The 23,101-nt window shown below is 35.2% G+C and overlaps 1 protein-coding gene across 1 annotated transcript in view; it reads right to left on the reverse strand.

Moving 5' to 3' along the window:
* LOC120627680 (cadherin-86C) overlaps window positions 1-23,101 on the reverse strand; it is a 167,178-nt gene that overhangs the window by 9,998 nt on the left and 134,079 nt on the right. Inside the window, exons 3-7 of the mRNA XM_039895705.1 lie at window positions 13,514-13,704; window positions 12,655-12,899; window positions 11,139-11,222; window positions 10,306-10,431; window positions 9,371-9,635 (exon numbers count right to left, since the gene is read on the reverse strand). Coding sequence (XP_039751639.1) covers window positions 9,371-9,635; window positions 10,306-10,431; window positions 11,139-11,222; window positions 12,655-12,899; window positions 13,514-13,703 — 910 coding nt within the window. The 5' untranslated portion in view covers window position 13,704. The remainder of the gene's footprint in view (window positions 1-9,370; window positions 9,636-10,305; window positions 10,432-11,138; window positions 11,223-12,654; window positions 12,900-13,513; window positions 13,705-23,101) is intronic.

The raw sequence follows: 23,101 nt of genomic DNA on the forward strand, positions 1-23,101 counted from the left end.
TGAATTTTGATTTTTTTCTTTTGATAGTCACTATTATTAAGTACTACTTCGACTTCAATTTCGACCTAGTTCGAATCCCAGTACGCCCCTCTAACTTTTTTAAGTTATGTGTGTTTTGAGTAATTAAAATATCACTTGCTTCAACGGTTAAGGAAAACATCGAGAGGAAACCTGTAAGCCTGAGAGTTCTCCATGAAGGTCTCAAAGGTGTGTGGAGTCCACCAATGCGCACTGGGCCAGCGTGGTGGACTATGGCCTTAACCCCTTCGCAATGTGGGAGGAGACCCGTGCCCTGTAGTGGACCGGTAGTTGATATGATGATTATTTTATTTGCGAAAATGTTTTGTTGTTACCTGTAATCGACTCAAAATTTGCACAATCTTGACGAAATTCAGCACATCGCATTTGGCAGCTTGCATCGCACATATGGACGGAGATTTTACGCAAAAAAAACGGAAAAACGCAACTCAAACCTAACTGTTACTATTAAACACTAATGCCCGTTTTCACTAACGCCTAATCTAAGGAGACTCCTAGGCATATATAAACCGTTCACCACTTAAGAGTTGTTAAATCGTTTTTTTTTCTATATACATCGCCTAAATCACTAGGCATTCGATTCGAGCCTAGATTTAGTGAAAGAGGGCGTTAGATACTTATATATTATATTTAAATAATTACTATGATCATTAAGCTTAGTTTGCTACAATTATATTGCTTGCGGAAAGTAGGAGAATCTGTATGACTTTATTTATAATTTCTTCAAAGAATTGAATAATTTTTAAGTAACTGCAAAGTCGACCTCTCCTGAGGAATCTTTGGTGTCGGAGTGAATAGTGCGTAGAGAGTACATTGCCGAAGATCTGTTTGGTGTTGAATATAAAGACTAAAGAAATTATAAATTACATTGTCCCAGTTTTTTGAGCAAGAAATGAGTGTCAACCCATATTTTAGGGATGGGAAGAGGCGAATGGCTGAGGAGTGACATGTCATGTTTTTTATTACTAAAGACGCCTGTCGACTTGTAAAGGGTAAAGGGTTATCACTTGATTGTCCTATATGTACTTTAATACTATTATAATAGTAGTTTATGCAACTGTTTTATAATAAGGGTTATTAAAACACATGTGTGGGTTTATCTGGGATACATAAAAAAAAAAAAAAAAAACCTCGAAAATATTCTAAAACAGTTAGCTTTACTGTTAACATTAAAACAGCCAGTCCTAGTAGAAACCTAATATCATCCATTGCTTCATTATATTTTATTTTCTATGGAATTCGAATAATATTATTATAAACATAAAAATATTTATACGCTATTTTTTTGTAAACAAAACAATAAAAGTAGCCAGGCACGCGCATTAATGACAATGTTCTTTTTTTGAAATTCATTCACATACCATTACTATGCATCGAGCACTAAGAATTTGGCTGTCTGTGTGAAACCCTTTGCGCAGAAGGGATCGAAAAAAAAACAAAGGAGTGTTATTATGAAATACAGTACAACATAATATCATCCGTTTGGTCGATACAATGGTTATTATGATATTGGGTGTTTTAATGTTGGCAATAAGCTTACTGTTTCACATTATTTTAAAGGGGATTTAAAGTATCGAAGTAGATAAAAAACTTATCGTTACAGTTAAAATTCATCGGGTGGGATTGAAGTAATAATACGTAATTATTCAGGGACATAATAAATTAATATCGTGATTTCAAACGATTGTTGAACTAACAAAGGGGAAGACTTATTTTTAAGTTTATTTGTTTGAATACGCTAATCTCCGGAACTATTAGTCGGATTTAAAAAATCCCTTTTTGATTAGCGTTTACTATATTTTTGCTTTAAGTAAATATTTTCACATAAATTGACACGCCTCAATACCTTTCATAGTTGCGGAGATTAGTGTATTCAAACAAATAAACTTAAAATTAACTCTTCACCTTTGTTATTACTGGAGATATGAACCAACAACAATGGACTTTTGCAAACTTATTCGCATGTCAAACTTTGGACATCGAAGGGTTGAAAACGACGCTATCGTCTACAGAGTTTAGTTTTCTTTTTCGTAAAAGAGGTGTTCCATAAAACAACCATTTATTCGCTTGTCAGAAAGGCTTAGAATGAAGTATGGAACAATAATGTATAACAGTTTTCCACAATAAGTTTGCCAGAGTTTGTCTTTGACATGCAATTCATTGGTAACTTTTCGAGCGTAAAATAACTTGTTGGAAAAGGATTTAGTATAGAATTTCGGATCCTTTTGTTGAAATTAGTTCCTCTAACAATAATAAAAACAAAATCGCTAAATATAAATTTTATCTTTCCTCTTTTATTAAAGAGGTAGGTAACATTTAACGTTAATATTGACTTGTAAATATAAGAGAATATTCCAAATTTTAACACGCTAAAAAATCCCATATGTTATTTATATAAGTAATTATTTATACTTATATAAGTATTTATTCTTTAATCTGATTTTTCTATCAACAAAGATAATATCTCGACACGTAAAGCCTATAATATAAAGCAACTCAACACATAAATTCACTGTTGTTGACCTAATAGTTGCAGAATTTATAAGCTTGAGCAAATTTTAGTTTTAAAGTTGATGAGGACATGATTATCAATGCATTATCGGCCCATTAAGGTACGGTACAGAGTACGTGTCTTTTCTCAGGATGAGAAAGGGGTTGAGGCCGTAGTCCACAACTCTGTCCAAGTACCGATTGGAAGACTTCACACGCCTTTGAGAACATTATGGAGAACTCTCAGGCATACAGGTTTCCTCACGATTTTTTCCTGCAGCGTGGAAGCAAGTGATATTTGAATTGCTTGAAACGCACATAACTTAGAAAATTAAGTGGTGCGTGATGGGACTCGAAATCGGGTCCCCCGAACCTCCGCTATAGCCACTCCAAATTACCTAATATAAATGCTAAATGAGTCAGAATAAATACGTCTATGTGTTAGAAATCTACATTATTATCTCGGAATGGTTGAAGAAGGGTGCAGTCATTTGATAAAGTCAGAACAAAGTCAAAACAAACGAGTATTGTCATCGGGACTTCTGAATGCTATTCAAACTAACGCTCCTCTGTTATGAAAACTGGTGTTTTGGACAGAAATTGCTTACAATTGAAACAAGGACACTATTGTATCTTTAACGTAAAGGGTACACTGAAGCTATTATACGGATACTTACATAAGGTGTTGAGTGCTGCTAAATGAGATTTAAAGAACATCAAATATGAATATAGTAATAAATCTATGAATCTAGTTTTTCACAGCGAATAAAATATGTTATTGAACATTGAATGCTATAGACTAATGATAACATTTCGAGCTTCATCTAAGAGCTTGGAAACATACGTGCCATAACGTCGAAGTACTTAGTTAATACAGTGTCTTGTAGAACTTCAACGGACAGGACCTTTCAACGTTATGCCACGTTTATTTGTAAGGCCGTTAATATTTTTTAGGAATATATCTTTCTGAGATTCCTGTTTACTTATAAACTGATCTTGCTAATTCAGTCAGTCTATTGCTGTCAGTCCATTACATTGGGAGAACCATGAATGCAGTTATTCGCCATTCTATTCCTAAACCAGTGGTATTTATTTGCACCCGTTATACATCGCAAGCGATGTAAATAAGGCATATTATGAAATAAGGCGGCTTGCTTACAAACAATGGTTGTAGAGCGACAGCGGGTGTGGGCTAATGAGGTATTATTCGGTTACTCTACAAAATGTTCGCATTTGTAGAAAAGCTCTTCAATTCCAAGCGGTCGACCACACCTTGGCATGTAACCTCTAATAGTCTCACTGTCTTAGGAAAGATTAACCAGGCTTCTTTGGTACGTTCAGTAACAATTTTTGACATTTCAATATTCCTACATACTATTTATGAAACCTGCTAGTGTTTGTTATCTTGGTTTTAATTGAAAACCTCATAATTCAGTCTGATATTTACATTGAATTAATATGTGTTTTTACTGTGTTTTTACTAAAAGCTTAGCTAATTAATAAAATTCGTAGCTATGATACTTACGGGACTAAAATAAGGTTTAATTTGGTTTGCAATTTGGATTTAAAATTAACTCAAATCGCCAGTTGGTACTAGGGAATAAGCGCAGCTTAGTGGTTAATTGTCAAAGTTGGGCGCTAGATTTGGATTTAATTTCGCTAAAATGTCTGTTAAAATGTCTCATTCGTTTTTGTTTTGTGTAAAATCGAGTTCACGATGCGGCGTGAACTGGGGTCAAGTAAATGGGACCAGGGGTTGATAAGGAAGTAGGATTCCTACGAAGTCGGCGGACACCGTGATAAGTGTATTCAAAAAAGGTACTTAGTAAACATTGACCCAGTATTGGAAATGCGAACGGAAACAGCTGTTTATTTATGGTGAAGGTGTACATAAGTATTTATACTACCTTAATGCTCAAGATAATGTCATGGTAATCAACAACAACTTGATATATGAGATTACTATTTCAGTATTAATTAGATATAAAATTGCCATAATGACTTACAAAAAGTTGATTTATCGCTAAAGCGAAAATCTGCCTCAATTTGTGATTTTATATTTAAAATCAGACCAGTGTGCTAGAATTTTATTAGTTAACGTCGTATTTGAGTTAGAGACGGGATGAATATAGCTCGCTTACAATTTGTGTAAACTTGCTCGGGATGCCTAGTGTAAGAATTTTTACCTCCGTTTACTTATTCAATCGTGTGACCGGTGGCGTGCACTTCATACAGGCACAAAAGCTCTGCCTACCCTAAAATTTTTGTATAACTCATAAATGCGAATGAGTGTTCCATTTTATGGCATCTTCCTTCTTTATGCATACCCTGGTCAAAAACCCTGTGCACGCCACTGTACATACCTGTACCTAATTTCGGTATCAAAACTGAATGTATCGATGATTTTATCAGTGTTCACACACGTTTTGTAAATCCAAGACGTCATGTGGCCACTGTAAACGTGGAATATAAAAACGAACCTAGATTTCCCTGATTCTATATATATGCGTATATGCCAATATATCTGCATAGATAGACTCGATCGTAAATTTGTAAGATTTATTGTTATGTAGGTGAAAAGTTGATTTGAAATTGATAAAAAGGAAATACTGCAGCGTACAAATTCACGACACAGCATATTCATAATCACGCAACTAACACAAGGTGCTAAACGTTAGGTAGAATTATTAGACTAACTCCATTACAGAAATGAGAAGAAATTTAGAAGTTAACTTATTAATATTTTCTCTTCATTATAATATGATATATTTTTATGACGTCCTAAAATCCATGATAAACAAAACGAATGAAGGAAACCAAAGTACGTTTTTAGGCAGTGGTTAAATGTAAATTAATACCTACTTTCAATGCAAATCAAAGTCAGTAGATCGAAACGGGGTAATCCATTACTTTCAAAATAGACGTTAAGGATTCAATTTATTCAAATGGATCCTCACAACTTGTGGCTTGCGACATGCTAATCTGAACCTATTCAATGCCTTGTGTCTTATTTACTGAGTTTAACGGTTATGGACATTATAAAGTTGAAGTTTCCGGGATATAGTTTAAGAGGTTGGTCAAAAGCGTTGAGAAACGTACGCAAAACAAATCTGTTCTTGTTCTGTTTTCAACATTCAATGGACAGTAGGGAAAGTATGAAAGCTCGAACTTTATTTGATTATCTTTCAGTAACAGACGCGCGTTTTGAATATATTCATTCCCATCAAAACATCTCTAAGCATAGGCATACGTATTCGGGTTTTCCTTTTAAAATATCAGAGCATAAGTCCGGAGTCAGTTAAGCAATGCGAAGTGTACTCCATTGGCTTCTTCCGATTATTATCACTAATACATAAAGGTAGTCGTAATTTTTTTTTTATTAACGTTAGGCCAGCGGCTGGTGACAATCATGCGCGTTAGAAAGCAAAGCGAATGAGGTCTAGGTTAGAACACGCTTGCCTAGAAAAAACCTATTCACTCTTGCCTTGAAGGTACTCAAGTTAAACGTGGCGGGAAACACAGTTGCCGGGAGGGCGTTCCTCATACTAGCGGTACGTATCAGAGACGTGGATAAAAAACGTTTCGTGCTTGTTGATGGAATATCAACCACACAAGGATGCCATTGCTCACGACGTCTCGCTGTTCTGTGGTAGAAACGGGGACGGAGGAACCAGATTGTAAAAAGCCGATAACCCCCATTGGTGCACTGTGGGTTATTGCGCTAAAACCCTCTCTCGTAAGAGAGGAAGCTTTTGCCCAGAAGTGGGATGTTAAAATAGGTTGCCTTGGAAAGTTGCAAGGTAATGATAATTACTGGATCGAAGGAGGCGTTTCTTCGCTTAATTCCATGATATACCTACTATGGAAATTAAGCTTAATTTGCTATACTCCGCGAAAAGTAGGAGAATCTGTTTATTTTACACCATCTAGATTCTCCTGCTTTTAGGGAAGTATAGCAAATTAAGCTTAATTTTTACTAGCTGACCCGTGCAACTTCGTTGCACCAAATCGGTTATTACCGGAAACACTAATAAAATTACATTTTCTAAAAATAAATCCTAGATCGATTTATCGCCCCCGAAACCCCCTGTATACTAAATTTCATGAAAATCGTTGGAGCCGATTCCGAGATTACAATTATATATATACAAGAATTGCTCGTTTAAAGATATAAGATAAGATAATATAATGATAATTATGTAGCTTACAAAAGTTAAAGTTTCGCAATTTTTTATTCCAAACTGATTGAAGTAAGAAGGACATGTAGCTGTACAACCACCCTATTTACATTTAAATGTGATGCGCATTACCATAAAAGTCATAAACATAAGCGCTACTGGCAACACGCGAGGATTTCGCTCGAACCTATCAACACTTTTTATTGCGATTTGCGAACCCTTCTGCGGTTATAACACAAAAATCAATACAGAGGTATAGAATTATAGCATTCTCCACTTTTATAACCTCGCTTTTATTTTTCCATTCATAAACGTATTTTAAAATCCCTTTTAAACATTTTCTTTCTATTTTAATGAAGTTCGCAGTGTCTCCGTTAGGTACTAGTTTGCACTAAATTAACCTAAATGTAGCTTGTGCATAAAAAAGTCATAATCCGATTAGTTCATACACCTATAAAAAAGAATTTATTAATTTTTTTAATGCTTACAATGAAAACTAAAAATGTGATCCATTATATTGCTGTTTCGGCGCAGTTTTTACGCGGCTTCGTACTGGAACGCATAATCCATAGGCGGCACGTCTTTGTCGGTAGGGCGGTAACGAGTCACAATTCATGCCTCCCATCGAGAAAATTCAGATATATATAATTACAGTTTGTCCTGCCGAGGATTCAACCCGGGATCCCTGCGCCAAGGAAGCTGTCAAAATTAACCAGTAGCACTAGAACTGTGGACTTTCGAAAGCTAAAGCTATTCAGTAAGTCATAGTGAATTTTATAGCCTTTCAACTAACACAGTAATATGATTTTCATATTAGATAATGAAAGCTGAATTTCAAATTGTTTCGCAGGAAGTACGCTCTGAACATGCATTTTACATTATACATTCGATACATTTACGCAACGTTAAGGTTAAATGGATATTATTCAAAAGGTTACGCGTGTATAGGAATTGTATTCGAAAATATGGGTTCCAGTTATAACACATATCGTGTCGAAGAGATATAATATCATGTTTAAATGATCAGGTTATTATGTCCATTACATTATGTATGAGCTAGAACAAACGACATCAAAACGTATGGTAGAGAATTTATAGTTTGCACTGTTACATTAATGCACTAGAAAACAATCTTGATAATATTGTTAATTTCCCATAGGTTTTCCGTGAAATAAATGTACATAGTCTGTAGCTTTTGATGATTTAGGTACTTTCATTAAATTAGCGCCATTATATCTTCTTAATTTCTTTCATGTAAAAAAAACTTTATAGGAATTAAAACATTAGCTTAAGACATAGAGTTACCAAATGTGCCCTTTCATTTTACATAATAGTGAACGCCCCATGATATACAATTATAACGCCTAAAAGTCTACAGCATCAGATGAGTCATCGATACTTTGCCAGCTTGTACGAATTTTATATTATACTCACATAGAATAATCGCATATCATTTAAGAGAACACCGTACTTTGTACTCTTTTCATGATATGCTTGTGGCGCTCATCACCATAATTTCAATCTAATACCGGCCCGCTACAGGGCACGGGTCTCCCACAATGATAAGAGGTTAAGGCCGTGGTCCACCACGCTGACCCAGTGCAGATTGACGGACTCCAAACACCTTTGAGAACATTATGGAGAATTCACGCATGCAGGTTTCGTCACGATGTTTTCTTTCACCGTTGAAATCGAAGTGATATTTAATTATTTAAAACGCACATAACTTAGAAGGTAAAAAGAGCTCCAACCCACTTGGATATCACCGCTTCTTTATCTGGCTTATATAAAGTTAATTCGAAAATACTGATCCAAAATAACTGTTATTTCTACATGGTCCCTTTTATCAACTTAATCAATAATGGTTTTTTGATAACACTTTCTTAATGCAATAAATCATCTGTAAGATTAAATTAATATACCTATTGTCTTCAATTGCGTCGGGGGAATGATAGCCTGGAAAAAATTATAGTTACGGGCAACACCGAAGGCAAAAGACCTAGAGGCCGGTCCCCAACAAGATGGGCAGACCAGTCGCAAAAATCAAATTCGGACCGCTTCTATCAAATCGCCAAAATGGCCTCCAACAGAAGCCGATGGAGGCAGTTTATCAATGCGAAGTTGAGATCTCAACAGGACCACGATCTTCAGTGATGAAGGAACGACCAGAGAGAGAGAGATTGTCTTGCATACTATTGATAACACTAGCTCTTTATGTATGTAACACTTTATTGATATAAGGAAATTCCTTGCTTCTCTTTGGTTTTCTACATAATCATAATAATTGTTTGGTTAAAAGTACTAATAATTCAAGCACGCCTTGATAATTTTGTAGCAGTAGATCACGTGAATGATTGTTATAAAAAAGTTCTTGCTCGAATCCCAATTTCATACTTTTAGAATTGGCAATCTGTAACCTGACGCCTTTGAGAATTAGGTACCAAAAAACCAAACCAAGAGATACTGCGTTTCGTTACCATATTGCGTTAAATCCATTTAAGTGTACACTAAACTGCTGGACCCCTTCCCAATTTAGCGCACTTCCATGCCATTCCACGCTGCCTTAAAATTTATTAATATTAAACATTGATTCAATATATCACTAGTATTTGTGAGCTCACTGATATTAAGCTTAATATCACATCAAGAAATCAAAAGCTTACCTGAAGTCTCATTGATGTTAAAAAACGGTGTAAATGGATTGCCCTCAGAGACAAGGCCGTATCTGATCTGGCGAGGCGCCCCCTTATCTCCGTCTTCAGCCCGGACCTTCACCACCATGTCACCAGGCGCCACTTGTCTCGGCAAATGAGTGATAGGGGGTGCGGATGTGAAAACAGGAGGCATGTCTTGGACATCTTGGACTACTACCACTACTTCCAGGCCAGCGATATTTCGCGTGTCTTTGCCAAGTTCTACGTATGGATCCTGCAAAATAAATACATAGCCATAAAATATAAAACTCTTATGCATTAGAATTAATACATTGCTCAGACCATATTTATAGATAGTACCTTCCTTTTTAGTGCCTATTAGATTAGAATTAAAACTAATATCACTTAAAACCAACTGTAAATTAATGTAAATTAATTCATAAAGGGTGTTCCAGAATAAGGGAAGTCTGTTGTTGGTGTTATTTGGCAACCACAATCAGATGAAACTCGAAAGTATTTATACCGAGATTAAATTTTCAACCCAGAAATACATTCAAGTACAGTAGGGTTATTCTTAAATCAATTATGCAGTTGAGAACATATTTCAAGAGTCTGTCAAGATATGGTAAAATGTCTAGTATTTGTATATCTATAAATGATTTCCCGATAGAACAAAACTGGTACATAACTCTAAGATAACAAATAAAACTAAAAGTGTATCTTATAGTGTGCCATTAACAAAATAAATAAACATACATCGAAGTGTTTTTCTGGTATAGTAAAGTAAGCACCATTGAAGAATCTTTATAGTTCTAGGTGAACGCAGGAAATTTAAAATTACTTCCACAATAGTTATGTTAGTGAACAACTGCATGAATTAAACTGTGCAGTCTCGCCATGCAATGCCAGGTAGTTAAAACGTAGGAAAATAATATTATTCTTACCACAGCGAGCAGTGTCAAGTGGTACATAGACTGAGCTTCGAAATCCAATGGGCCGACCAAGAATATCGTGCCTTCGGTGTTCTCGGTGGATACACGACGCTGCCTTATTGCGAAGAGCGGCGAACCCTGAATGAAAACAATGACTGTAGACGTGACAAGGGATTTTAATCAACCTTTATGAACAGAAAGTACTTTTGCACAGGTTGTTTGAAATGAAACCAAAAGCTTTGAGGTGGGTATAAAGAGCTTTGATTAAAGATACGAGTGTTATGTTTAGCATCATATATCCAGCTGATGAATATAGATAGATGCATAAATAAAATAAGTATATTGCGATAAACGCTAAATCAATTGCTGTGAAGGTATTTATCACCATTTATCATCATTAGTATTAATAATTGTAAATTCTTACTAATATTATTACTTTTTTAACAAATAAAACATTTTAGATAACGATTTTTGCAGATATAGTCTCGATATTTATTCATTTGAAATAATCTTTGGGTTAAGGAATATTTAAAGAATAGCAATAATTTATATATACCTATTTATAACAAAATCTAAAACATTTTCTTTATAGGCGTAAATTTACATTGAAGATTATCATCAAGCTAAATTGTATAACACTTAAATTTCACTCAAAGTGAAACAGTAAATGAATTATTATGGTGAAATTCCGTCAACGCGATTCCACGGTGTAAATGAGCCCTATTAGCGGTGGCAGCGAAACTTCATTATGCGGTTACGGCGAAATGCGTGTTGAACACGACAGGAGCATCATTAAATCCAATCATCACCTCGTATCTCTGGTTAAATATTCAAAGGAATCATACCCAGAGCTCGAGTTCAAGAGGCTTCGGCGATAGCTGATTTTTCCTCGCGATCACGATTTCTAGATCCGTTCCACGCTTTGCATCCTGAAACAAGAAGCCAAAGATTAATTTCATTTAAAAAATACATTATTGTCTGGGCAACGTTAGTTCTTAGTTTTTAGTTTTTTTAGTATTGCATACTAAATTGTCACAGTATTTAATTACTTATATTGCATAACGTTATGTCTGTTAAGATAAATTTTAGTAATGTTAATTAATAAATAAAGTATATTAGGATCTATGATAAGTAATAATCTAATCTAATAAGGGATGAAAGCCTAGTGGTTAGGACTTCGGCTTAACTTTCGGGGGACGAGTTCGAATCTCGCACCCCTAACTTTTCTATTTTATGTGCGTTTTAAATTTAAAATATCACTTGCTTGGATGGTGAAGGAAAACATCGTGATGAAACCTACATTAAATAAATGCATTACATGACTGAGAGTTCTTCATAATATTCTCAAAGGCATGTGGAGTTCACCAATCCGCATTGGGCCATCGTGGTGGACTACGGCCTAAACCCTTCTTATTGTGGGGGAGACCCGTGCCCTTTGGTGGGCCGGTAATGGATTGATATGATAAAACACTAATATAATAAGGCTACAGGGTGATTGAAAAACCACTTTTGCATTAAATAGGCTGTTTAATTGCAGGCGTTTTGTTATTAACAAATGAGGTAAAAACCTCAAAAAAAACTTAAGTTTATAGTGAGATTGGTTGATTTGTAGATGCCAATTATAAACCAATTAAATGTAAGATAGATTTTGATTGTGCTCGGTGATATTACAAACTTAACTTTTTAAATATAAAAAAAGAAATAATTTTAAGGTATTGCTAAACGTAATTTGACGGCGTAATATTATTTAGGCGTAGCAGTTAATTCTGAAATTCGTTTCCGAAGCGAGGCTGCCGTCATCATCATCAATCACGAACATCACAGCAGGCGGATGGGGCTGCTTCATTTAATGACGTAAATATTGGGAAGATATCGGCACTTTTTACGTGGCGGACTTTGGTAAAAAAAATACTTAATAGCTCTATATGCTATATAAATATTACTTTAAGCAAATAGAATAGATGGAGATTATTCTCTTATTTTTTAAAGTGGCAACATCTTTTAGCTTTTATGATTTCTTTATTTTTCTTTGGGGCAAGAGATTAAACTTTTATAGCCTAAGGACATATTTTATAGTTCTTAGACAGCTGGAATGCGGAATAACTTAAAGAGATTTTGCCTTAAATATATGTCTATACGTCAAAATTCTTCAGTTATACATTTTTTTTTAAATAAATAAACAGCCTAATAGTCCTATTAAAGCCGGATGTTTAATGTTTTCAGTATAGTAATTGCATGTACCCATTATTGCTAATTTTTTTTAGTGATCTAACGAATAATAATTTGTTTAAGAATAGTCTAGATAATAAAATACCAAGATATGATTGTGTCTTCCTATATAAAATAATATAGTAAAATTACTTCGGCAGCCAAAATAATGCCAGGCTGGTGAGGGAATATGGTGTCTCGAGGCGTAGTGGCGTTGGTGCCGGTGATGGAGCAGGCGATCCGGGCGCTTCGCCCCCGGGTGTTCCGGGCTGACAGTCGGAAGTCCACGTATCGGCCAGGCTCTAAGCGTCGGAGTAAGATCACGTTGGCCTGGCAGACGGAGTTGTAGCGTGTGCAGGGCAGCGTCTCGACGCCGACGTCTAGACGACCCATTTGCCCTGATCGGATAAAAATGAATATCGATAAGCCACTTATCCGAACTGATTCAAAATTCTCCTCTTTACTAATAATAGATCTCTTGTCTAGTTTGAAGCTTTAGCCATGACTAGTTACCATGTTAACTACAACGACGTGTCGCTATTTTGCTCGATTAGGTATGGGTATGAGTTTAATATAGTTTGCCATACCCCTAACAGGTTAGCCCGTTACCATCTTAGACTGCATCATCTTAGGCTTATAGATAGGCTTAGACCTTTGGTCTCATAGGGGAGAGAATTTAGAGCTTCAATTTTTCACATTGCTCTAATGCGGCTACTAAGAACCGGTATTTGCCTAACTTGCCAAGGCATGAGGAGGATAGCGGGATTTTTAAAGTAAAACAGTAAAGGTGAACATTATTATTTTTGTGGTTATAAATCTAAACACACACAGAAACACAAACACAAACGAAACACAGGAAACTGACATATGGATGTCGCACTTAATACATTATATTGTATCCTCTTAGTAAAGTAGTTGTATCCTCGTAGGAACTGTCCATGGTTATAGATAAAAACAATTTTTAAAGTAGTTCCATTTTTAAAATTTTACTATTTGAATAGGTCTGGCTTACCAATGAGTTCAAAGTGCAACGGATAGTCAAAGTCGGGATCGGAGGCGCGGACGCGGTAGATGACGGAGCCGACTGCCGCGTCCGCTGGTACCAGCACAAGCCGCATGAGCGTGCTGGGGTCGAACACCGGGTCGCCGCCGTGAACCGCCGAGCACAACGCAAGCAACACCAGCGCCGCTGCGAACGTCATCCTGGTGAACAAAAATATTATTTTAGATGTTGGTTTGTTTGTGTATAATGCTTCCATCTTCGCTATTCTCAACTACTTCGTTCACATTGCCCGAAAAGATGAAAACAGTCTCGAGATGATCGTGATCATTGCCAAAGTACAAGAAAAGAGAACTCGAGGACGTTAATAGGATTCCTTTATTGAACCAAATCTGTTCTCTTCTTAACACAAAAATAGATGTAGCAAAATGCCGATTTTCTTGTCACGATATCGTCCGAAAGGTTATTGGAAATAATAAGAATACAAAGCAGAATAAGAGTTACTTCTTCTGGCAATAAGAACACTTAGCATTAATAAACTACTCCACTAGATGCCGAATACAGCCGTTAGTAGCTCTACAAAAGACCTACGTTCAGTTAACGCTCGTTGGTTGAGATTTTCATTTCAATTAGGGAGTAATCTACAAAATATTAAATTAAAATTGAACCTTCACCGGTTTAATTTTAATTTAATATTTGGTCGATTTCTTTATTATGCAAGAGCTTGTCCTAACAGGCTCACGTTATACTTTTATGATTTAGACAGGCGTTCACCTTAATCTTACCGGATCTGTCACGTGAATAATAAATTGTGCAGCCTAAGATTGAGTGTCAATGAGTGCCTTGAAGATTACCTCAAGATATAAAACAAGATAGTGTATGCCTCATGATGATGAAATAAACAACTTAGTTCATGCGGAGAATTTACCTGAAAACCAAGATTGCAACTAACGAAATTGCTGTTTATAGCTGATTTTATGGTACTTTTAAATGAACTCAGATTTCTTTTGTACTAACAAGTAGTGTATTTGAGCCATTAACATCCATGTTAAGTGCAGGTAGGACACCGCACAGCGTATTAAAATATAGTCTAATTTGTCCAAAGTATTCAAGTGAAGTCAGATGAGTTCCGTGTTTGGAGGATGTTGGGATAATTCCATTTTCAAAATTGACTTAATCTGTTTATCTTAATTTTAGAAATATTTAATCAATAATCATAATATAAAAACGTTGTAACAGTGGCCTCTGCAACGAAGTAGTAGCCAAGAAATTCGGAATGCATTGATATTCTCTATAAACGAACCGATATTTTGTTACAAGATAACCTTTAGCTTCGCCTTACATTAAATAGAAGTAAATATTACATAAGTCGTATCGTTAGGCGGGCATGTTTTTACGACTCGGTATTTACTTAAATACCCATGTTTATGGCGTTGTAAAAACTGGATCATGATGTCATCAGATTATTCCTATGTTTACTTCTTAAATCTAATACTTTTGAGTATCTTAGTTTATAGTAAAACAGGGATTATTACAACTTATTGTGTTAAATTATGTAAATACCGTGTCTGATCTGACAGGCGGTAAAAGAATTTGTAAATTGAATGTTGATTTTGTTTTACTACGTAGCACTCTGTCGTCATGCTTATGAATTGATATATATCTTTAATTTTTACTTTCCGGTTTCTTTTATTCGATCCAGTATATTCAGCTAGTCCTAGCTAAATAAGACCCACTGAAAGTATTTTTTTTGTATTTTGTAATTTAAAAAGTTAATTCCATTATAATAAAGTAGATGATGGCCGCGACGTTGCAAGTGTTAGTTGGATTGGTAGGTATAAGCGTTTATTTATACGGGATAGTAAAAGTGTTACGTTTTTCTCTATGATGCTTGCTATCTTTATCGCGACCCTGTCAAGCAGCACGTACATATAGAACCAAAGTCCCTTCGTATCGGAGGTCATATTAGCTATCAAGTCTAATAAAAAAAAATCTTTAATACTGAGAAAGAAAACAATGGATAACGAATATAACGGAGGATATTAAGGTACTTCTAGAGTGGAATATTATCAGTGTTTGGTTTTTGGCTTCAAGCGAGTTATCCGGGCATAATCTTTATCAGATCGTAGGTCGATCTGAGTACCGTTAGGTATTGTTATGTCCACTTTACAAGTGAAACTACCAACGATAAATTACGTCCAAACGAAGCGAACGAAAGGAAACCTTATATTGCGGTATATATTTATAAGCAACAATAATTTAAATAACCTAAAATAATAATACAGTTCTTAGTAGCTGAACTCGGTGTTTAAATTTCAAAGCATGATATTTAGTAGCCTATGACTATATATAATATTACATATAATATATTACAAAAAAATCTAATACTTCTAGTAGTCCTGCATCAAACAAACAAAAAAAAACAGCCACAGCTATATTATTTGTAAGCACACAATATATAACTATTATGTATACGGCTTTGCAACAAGAAACCTTTACATGGATAATAAAAAAAATTTAATCAAAGCGCGTTGCAATAGGCACAGATCTATACTGAAACACGTTCCTAGAGCAGTCTATTAACATCAGACGTTTCATGCGTTTTGCACTTCTTTAGTCTGTATATATATTTGTGTATGATTATGTTTTTCCCTTCATAATTTTGATCTCAGTTCTTCAAATGAGCAAAAATTCTTAATAGGAATGCCACCTTATTTTCACGATTTTCTTAGGGTAAGTATTATTTTTCCAACAATTTTCCGTTGTATAAGATTTTACTGAAAATACTGTTTACAAAAATTATGTTTAAGCATAATTACAGCATTTCTGATGTTAATTTTATACGACGTTTGCCAATACATTATATTATTTTAAGACAGTCTTTATGAATTATATTTAAGTAACGATTTCACAAAAGAAGCTTTCAGTTGTTCACTAATTGAATTTCCTTTTGCTAAAGAGTTTTCATTAATAAATAAACGCAGAGGCACTGTGGTATAGGTACTTACTATAAAATACAATTTATGTTAATTTTTCTGGTTAAGCAACGTTGATCCAGGTTGGAAACTTAAATCCGCTGATGTATGCGAAAGCGTTTTGTGGCCCAGCCCCCAGGTGACCAGGGGAACACTGTGAGGTTTTAGACGGCATGAGCCCTTCATAACCAAGGTTCATCCCACGATTTCCCCACGTAAAAATAGGTAGGTAATTGAATGCATAGCTGCATATCTAAAACTTACGAGTAAGAAGTTTCTCGTTGAAGTTCGCCGTGTGGTGACGGCAGATCAGAATACAGTTGGCACCACCCCACTCTTCCCGCGGGTGTAGTACGAAGCGACTAAGGGAATATAACGGAGAACGGGCAGCATCTTCATCATCAGAAGTAGTAGTACAGAGTGTACTACTACTTCTACCATCTACTGCGAACCCGTCTGCCCAGCGTGGACCTTTATTCCAGCAGTGGATAGTTATAGTTTATTGATGATGTTGATGACTAACAGCGAGTAAGGACTACTGCAAGAGAGTAAGAAGTAAGAAAGAAAACATAAGTTAGTATTCTATTTTTACTTGAAGACCGTTTACCACAAAGAGTATAAACCTTTGCCACAGGTAATATTGGACACAGAACACTGGTACTAGATATCTTTTTTATAACAGACAGGCATTATAACATTATAGCGAGGCTTGTCGAATTTAAATAAAACCCATGCGCTTTGAAGAACCCTGTCAAACTTATGCAAAGAAGAAACCAAAAACGTGTACAATGATTTTGGAGAGTGTTTCCATGTTAGGTAAGATTATGGTTAGATTAATCCATGAATTCCTTAAGGTGTTAACGAACGTAATCCGATCGATGAGACGAAGACCGTGACGGACGCATTATTATTATTAATTTTCTAACGATTAAAGAGATTAAATATTGCATAAGCTACGTAAAATTCAGATATAAATTTCCCGGTAAAAACATTTCTTGTAATCAAAAAACTAAAACTTGTGAAATGAATAATATACAAAGCAATCGTCGGCGGAACGGACGGCCGAGTGGCGCAGTGGGCAGCGACCCTGCTTTCCGTGTCCAAGGCCGTGGGTTCGATTCCCACAACTTGAAAATGTTAGTGTGATGAACATGAATGTTTTTCAGTGTCTGGGTGTTTATCTGTATATTATAAGTATTTATGTATATTTTTTATAAAAATATTCAACAGTCATCTTAGTACCCATAACACAAGCTACGCTTACTTTGGGGCTAGATGGCGATGTGTGCATTGTGGTAGTATATTTATTTATATTTATAATCATGTAAAAATCTTTGAATTTTTTTTAGGCCTAAACAAATTTATACTGTGTTAAGGATCAAAACAATATAAGGTAGAAACTTGACGGTTAGATTGGAATCTGAATGTAAGAATAAGGAAAGCACGAGCCATAATCAATTGTAAATTACTCATATCTCTGAATACCACAAACTCAGAGTTGCGAAAGGGAAAATTGTGTTATGAAATCGCTTCTGCTGAACCAGGAAGCTACCACTTTATGGCTGTGTTACTACAGGCTTTCGTTCAATTTAGTGTTCATATCCGCTCCTGTATTACTTAATGGAGATTGTATGTGTTCAAAATTATGTACATTATTATAATATGGAGATTACCGTTGCAGTTTCATAGTACCGTAAATATGACAAGGTCAAGGAATAGGTAATACGTAGAAAAAAATATTTTATCACTTCCGATAGATAACAAATGGAGACATTAAAGAAGCTCACGGTTTTAGATTTATTTAAAAAAATACATTTTATGTCATCATCAAACTGCATAATTTAAAAAAAAAACATATTATTACAAATTAACTCAACCCTCCCTAAACATAGTTAATATTTATGAGGATAAATCTTTTACTTGGGATCTACGGAGAACATGATTTGCTCCATTCTTCTAGTATTTATAGTAAACACAGTCAATGCGGTGGTAGCCTAGTGGTTAGGACTTCACCTTCACTTTCTGGGTGCCGAGATCGAATCCCGGCGAGCACCACTAACTTTTCTAAATTATGTGCGTTTTAACGTATTAAACTATCACTTACTTCAACGGTGAAGGTAAACATCGTAAGGAAACCTGCATGCCTGAGAGTTCCCCATAATGTTCTCAAAGGCTTATGGGGTCCACCAATCTGCACTAGGCCAGTGTGGTGGACGGCCTTGACCCTTCTCATTGTGGGAGAAGACCGATGCCCTGTAGTTTGCCGTTAATGGGTTGATATTATGATGATGATGATGATGATGATGAACTGTATTATGTTAATCATTGTATTTTTCTAACAAATTGCCAACCGATCATAAAAAAACAATTAATTTGGAAGTGATATTGCATACCAATCGCATATAAATGTATGGTGATGATAAAACGCCACCTGATACCAACTGTCAGAAAGGTAACTGAATTCTGATGCGAAATAAAAACTGTATCTCCTGCGATAAAAGGTTTTTCAGTGTAAAATGTGGTGTAACCCTCTCCACTCTCAACACACGTCCAGATAAAAGCTCAAATAATAAATCTTTCAAGATAATAAAACGGAACCGACGCCTGTCAGTAACAGAACCCCGCTGGAGTTGAAACTGACAACCATTTCGCGTGAATAAAGCGCGCAACATCAGATATGAAATTAATATTGAATCTCCTACTGCACATTTTCCGGGTTAAAGGTTTGCTAACCCTGTCACGACACTCTGACACCTTGGGTATCGGTTTAACATATAAACGTGCAATAGCTCACCGGAGCGAGGCTCGATCGAATATGGGTTGACGTTGATTTCGCAAAGTGAAGCACGAACTGAACTATAAGATTGCACCCACTTAGTAGCGAAGGCGTTATTAATAAGTTTGGATTCTCTTCGAAACCGTTGGAGTAATCCACGTCACGGGAGCTTTTACAATGTCGTATTCAGTGGTTATAGGCACACTATAGGTACATAGTGGTACCATTACCACTGATTATAGTGGATGGTTTACTTTTTATGGTATTGATGTTGATCAAACTATTTTATCATTTTCATAATAATAACGTCTTATTTCTGTGCACAGATTTTCTCTTTCTCATAAGAGAGAGTAATGTTCCAGCACGCTGCTTGAATGCGTGAAGAAGATCTGTGCACTGAAATAAGACGTTATCATTCATCATAATAATAACGTCTCATTTCTGCGCACAGATTTTCTCTTTCTCATAAGAGAGAGTAATGTTCCAGCACGCTGCTTGAATGCGTGAAGAAGATCTGTGCACTGAAATAAGACGTTATCATTCATCATAATAATAACGTCTCATTTCTGCGCACAGATTTTCTCTTTCTCATAAGATAGAGTGATGTAGAGGTTAGTAGTGTAGAGTAATGGAGAGCCCAGCAGCAGCTGCGGGTAAGGGGGCTGCACTATTATATATCTCTATTCTTTGATTCCGTTTATTGAGGAAAGCCATTGGTTGCTCAGAGTGTGCTCTACCTAGCTTACGTGATTTAAATCGAAGGGCACAGGTTATAGATAAATTTCAAAATTATCACAGATTTCTTTCTACATAATTTTGTATCGCGGTAAAACAGTAGATAATTCCACGCTAACAAGTTCAATTAGGCTGAAGCTTGTCTTAATTATATTCAATAATGGCAAATATTATGTTGAAATAGTATTACAGGTTGAGACGTTAAAGTTAAGAGAAATTAATATTTTATTAGGTAAAAAAAGACGGAGCTATTTCTTGTCACATGATAGAATTGGTACTAGGTACCCATAGGAAAATTAAATTAATCTATGCTAAAAAAAGAACTGTCGCAAATTTATAAGCATTCCTCGTGAGGCATGTGAAAACAGCGCATAGATTATAGCTATCTGAGATAACAAACGTGATCTGTGCCCAAGGCGTCGAGCTTAATAATAGCCAGATGTTAAACCCAGCTTATCTCCGTGTTGTGTAAATAACAAGTTCACTGGCACTAGTGACTAGAATGCCAGTGGAAAGTACCCTTCTAGCATACTTACCTTTGATATCTTAGCCAGTTGCTCTATTGCGTAAGGCATCAGCTGTGATATTTTAATGAACTTAATACTTTTCATATTTAATAGCCGCTTTAATGGAGTAAGATAATAACTGTGTTGCTTTATTTAAAGTAGTAATTTTAGTGTAAACTTGTCTTTAGTGGTGTTAAATGTTAAAGATTGATTAAATGCTTCATTGTGTTTTGTAATTTTATTATTTTTATTATAGTGGTTCTCCCAACACGTGAAAGAAATAAAATATTTATACATTTTAAAAATTCAAATAAGAAAACGCTTAGAGGTCGCAGGCTCAAATTATATGCATTATACACATTTATAAAATTGTGTTTTGAGTTTCGACAATTCATAAATCTAACATTAAAAAACAAATTATATGATAAATACAAAATAGTTAAGTAGTAAGCAAGTTAGCTATAGAACACAAGGTCCTAGGTTCCATTTAGGCAAAACTTTGTTAGGGCTTTTCTGTCAAGATAACCACAGTAGGTACCAGCTCAGAGTTTTGAAATCGATGTGCTGAGAACTATATGATTATGAAATAAACTTTAGCGAAACAGCGCGATGCAGCTAGTGGGCAATAGTTTTGGTTGGATTTTATCATATAATGTTCTCCGTGTTCAGATATTCATTTATCTAAGGATATTTATTGTTCAGTCTATTGATATCTGACAAGGGGTCCGAATGACGAATAAAGGTAGCCTGTAGAGTAATTTATTGCGATTCAAACCGTCACAACAGCTTGTTTCCATGGCGCCAAACAGGTAAAATATTGTGTTACATAAGCACTGTCTGAGATGTTCAATCTAGTCGCGTGCGCGGGATCTTTATTTATATCTTAGATATCGACGTCTTTGATTGTCTAGACAAATGATATGAACGCCTTTCTATCTGACAAAACCGGAATAAAATAGCAGATCTCATATTCATCTACAGGAAGCCGATGTAACGATTTTAAACTACTATGAATATGTTCTTATTTAGCACAATTACCATACCTAACCTATTCTACTTAAGAGACAATGGTGCTTATTCTGTTGGCAATGGCGTGCTCATCATACATGCACAAAAGTACTGCCTAGAAGCACTTTTTCCATGTATCCATTGTATAAAATAAAAAAAATAGCTTAAGTTGAAAAAAGATTATTTAGTTTAATTTAGCGACTTATTTCCAACATAAAAAGCACCATAATATGTTTTAAGCCTAAAAACTGTTTTTTTTTTCACGAATCTAAAAACGAAATGATGAGCATGAGAGTAAACTTTCCAAGCACTGCCAGCTGTTTTAGGGAATAAATTTGACTACTTTCACCAGGTATAAATCAAATCAACGCATAATCAAAGATTGTTTGGTTTAAAAACCACTTAAAGATAAATATTGAAAAGTTTACTTTTATTTCGGGCCTTTTAATTTCTAAAGTCTATTTTTCTTACCTGTTTTATAATTTAAACAACCATTACGTAACTTTTTAAGATAATAATAAAAACCCAATAAACAAAATTATCACTGCCAGCTGCTTGAGGAATAATTTTGACTGATTTCATCAAATTAAAGGCATAATCAAAGACTATTTCGCGATTTAATAAAACGCTCATAGATAAATACTGAGAAGACTTATTTCCACCTTATCTTCGGGTCTATTAATTTCTAAAGTAAATTTTTTCTTCCTTGTCTCATAATTCAAAAAAACAATTCGTTACTTTTTCGTGCAATGTTAATTTTAAATTGTTAGGATAATAATAAAAACCGACATAAAGAAAATACATAAAGATTTTTTTTATTATATTGAACTTGCTTTATATATTTTACAGCATACTTTACATTAAAAAGTAATGAAAAGATTGTTTACATTATAAAACAAGTTAAAAAAAATGGAGTGTATTGGCTTAATTTTATCATAACCTCACTAAAATAATGATGTTATTTCAGACAACAGTGCCAATTAAACTCGTTTAAGCCCGACCGGAAAGCAATTACACCCATTCGATCACTCGGCAAACCGAAGGCACGTAATTAAGGAATTATTACACGGTCGTCCAAATCCAAATCACACTCTTAAATCATTATCCCTCGAACCACCCAGCGCTGCAACAAGGTTGCCGTAAAATATTGTGCAAAGTTGTCATTTTTCCGTAAGCGCTTCAATTGCTTGATGATCGCCGATAATTTCTAGGCCATTATTTCTCTTCGATCGTGACCATTTTTAGATTAGTACCAGCATTTATTGTGATTGTGGAATGAGGATCGTGGGTTTTCTGTGAGTATCAAAGGTGAAGACTGGGTACAAAGACGAATGCTTTACAAAATCTTACGTTGTGGGTTACATGCATAAAAAAGGTTGTACCGCCAACAGGTTAGCCAGTAGTTGTGGTCCTATATCTTTGATGCGAAAAATTTATGGACTCACAAAATATAAAATAAAAAAGTAACGGTATTCTTAGTCACAGCAAACAAGATATACGAAACTTTAAACAGATAGTAGGTATAATAAATTCTAAACAATCCAACGGAAATAAATTGTCATATAAGTTTTTACGTCTGCTGTTAAAACAGATACATAGT

The sequence above is a fragment of the Pararge aegeria genome, chromosome 11, assembly GCF_905163445.1.
Source record: "Pararge aegeria chromosome 11, ilParAegt1.1, whole genome shotgun sequence".
Lineage (NCBI taxonomy): Eukaryota > Metazoa > Arthropoda > Insecta > Lepidoptera > Nymphalidae > Pararge > Pararge aegeria.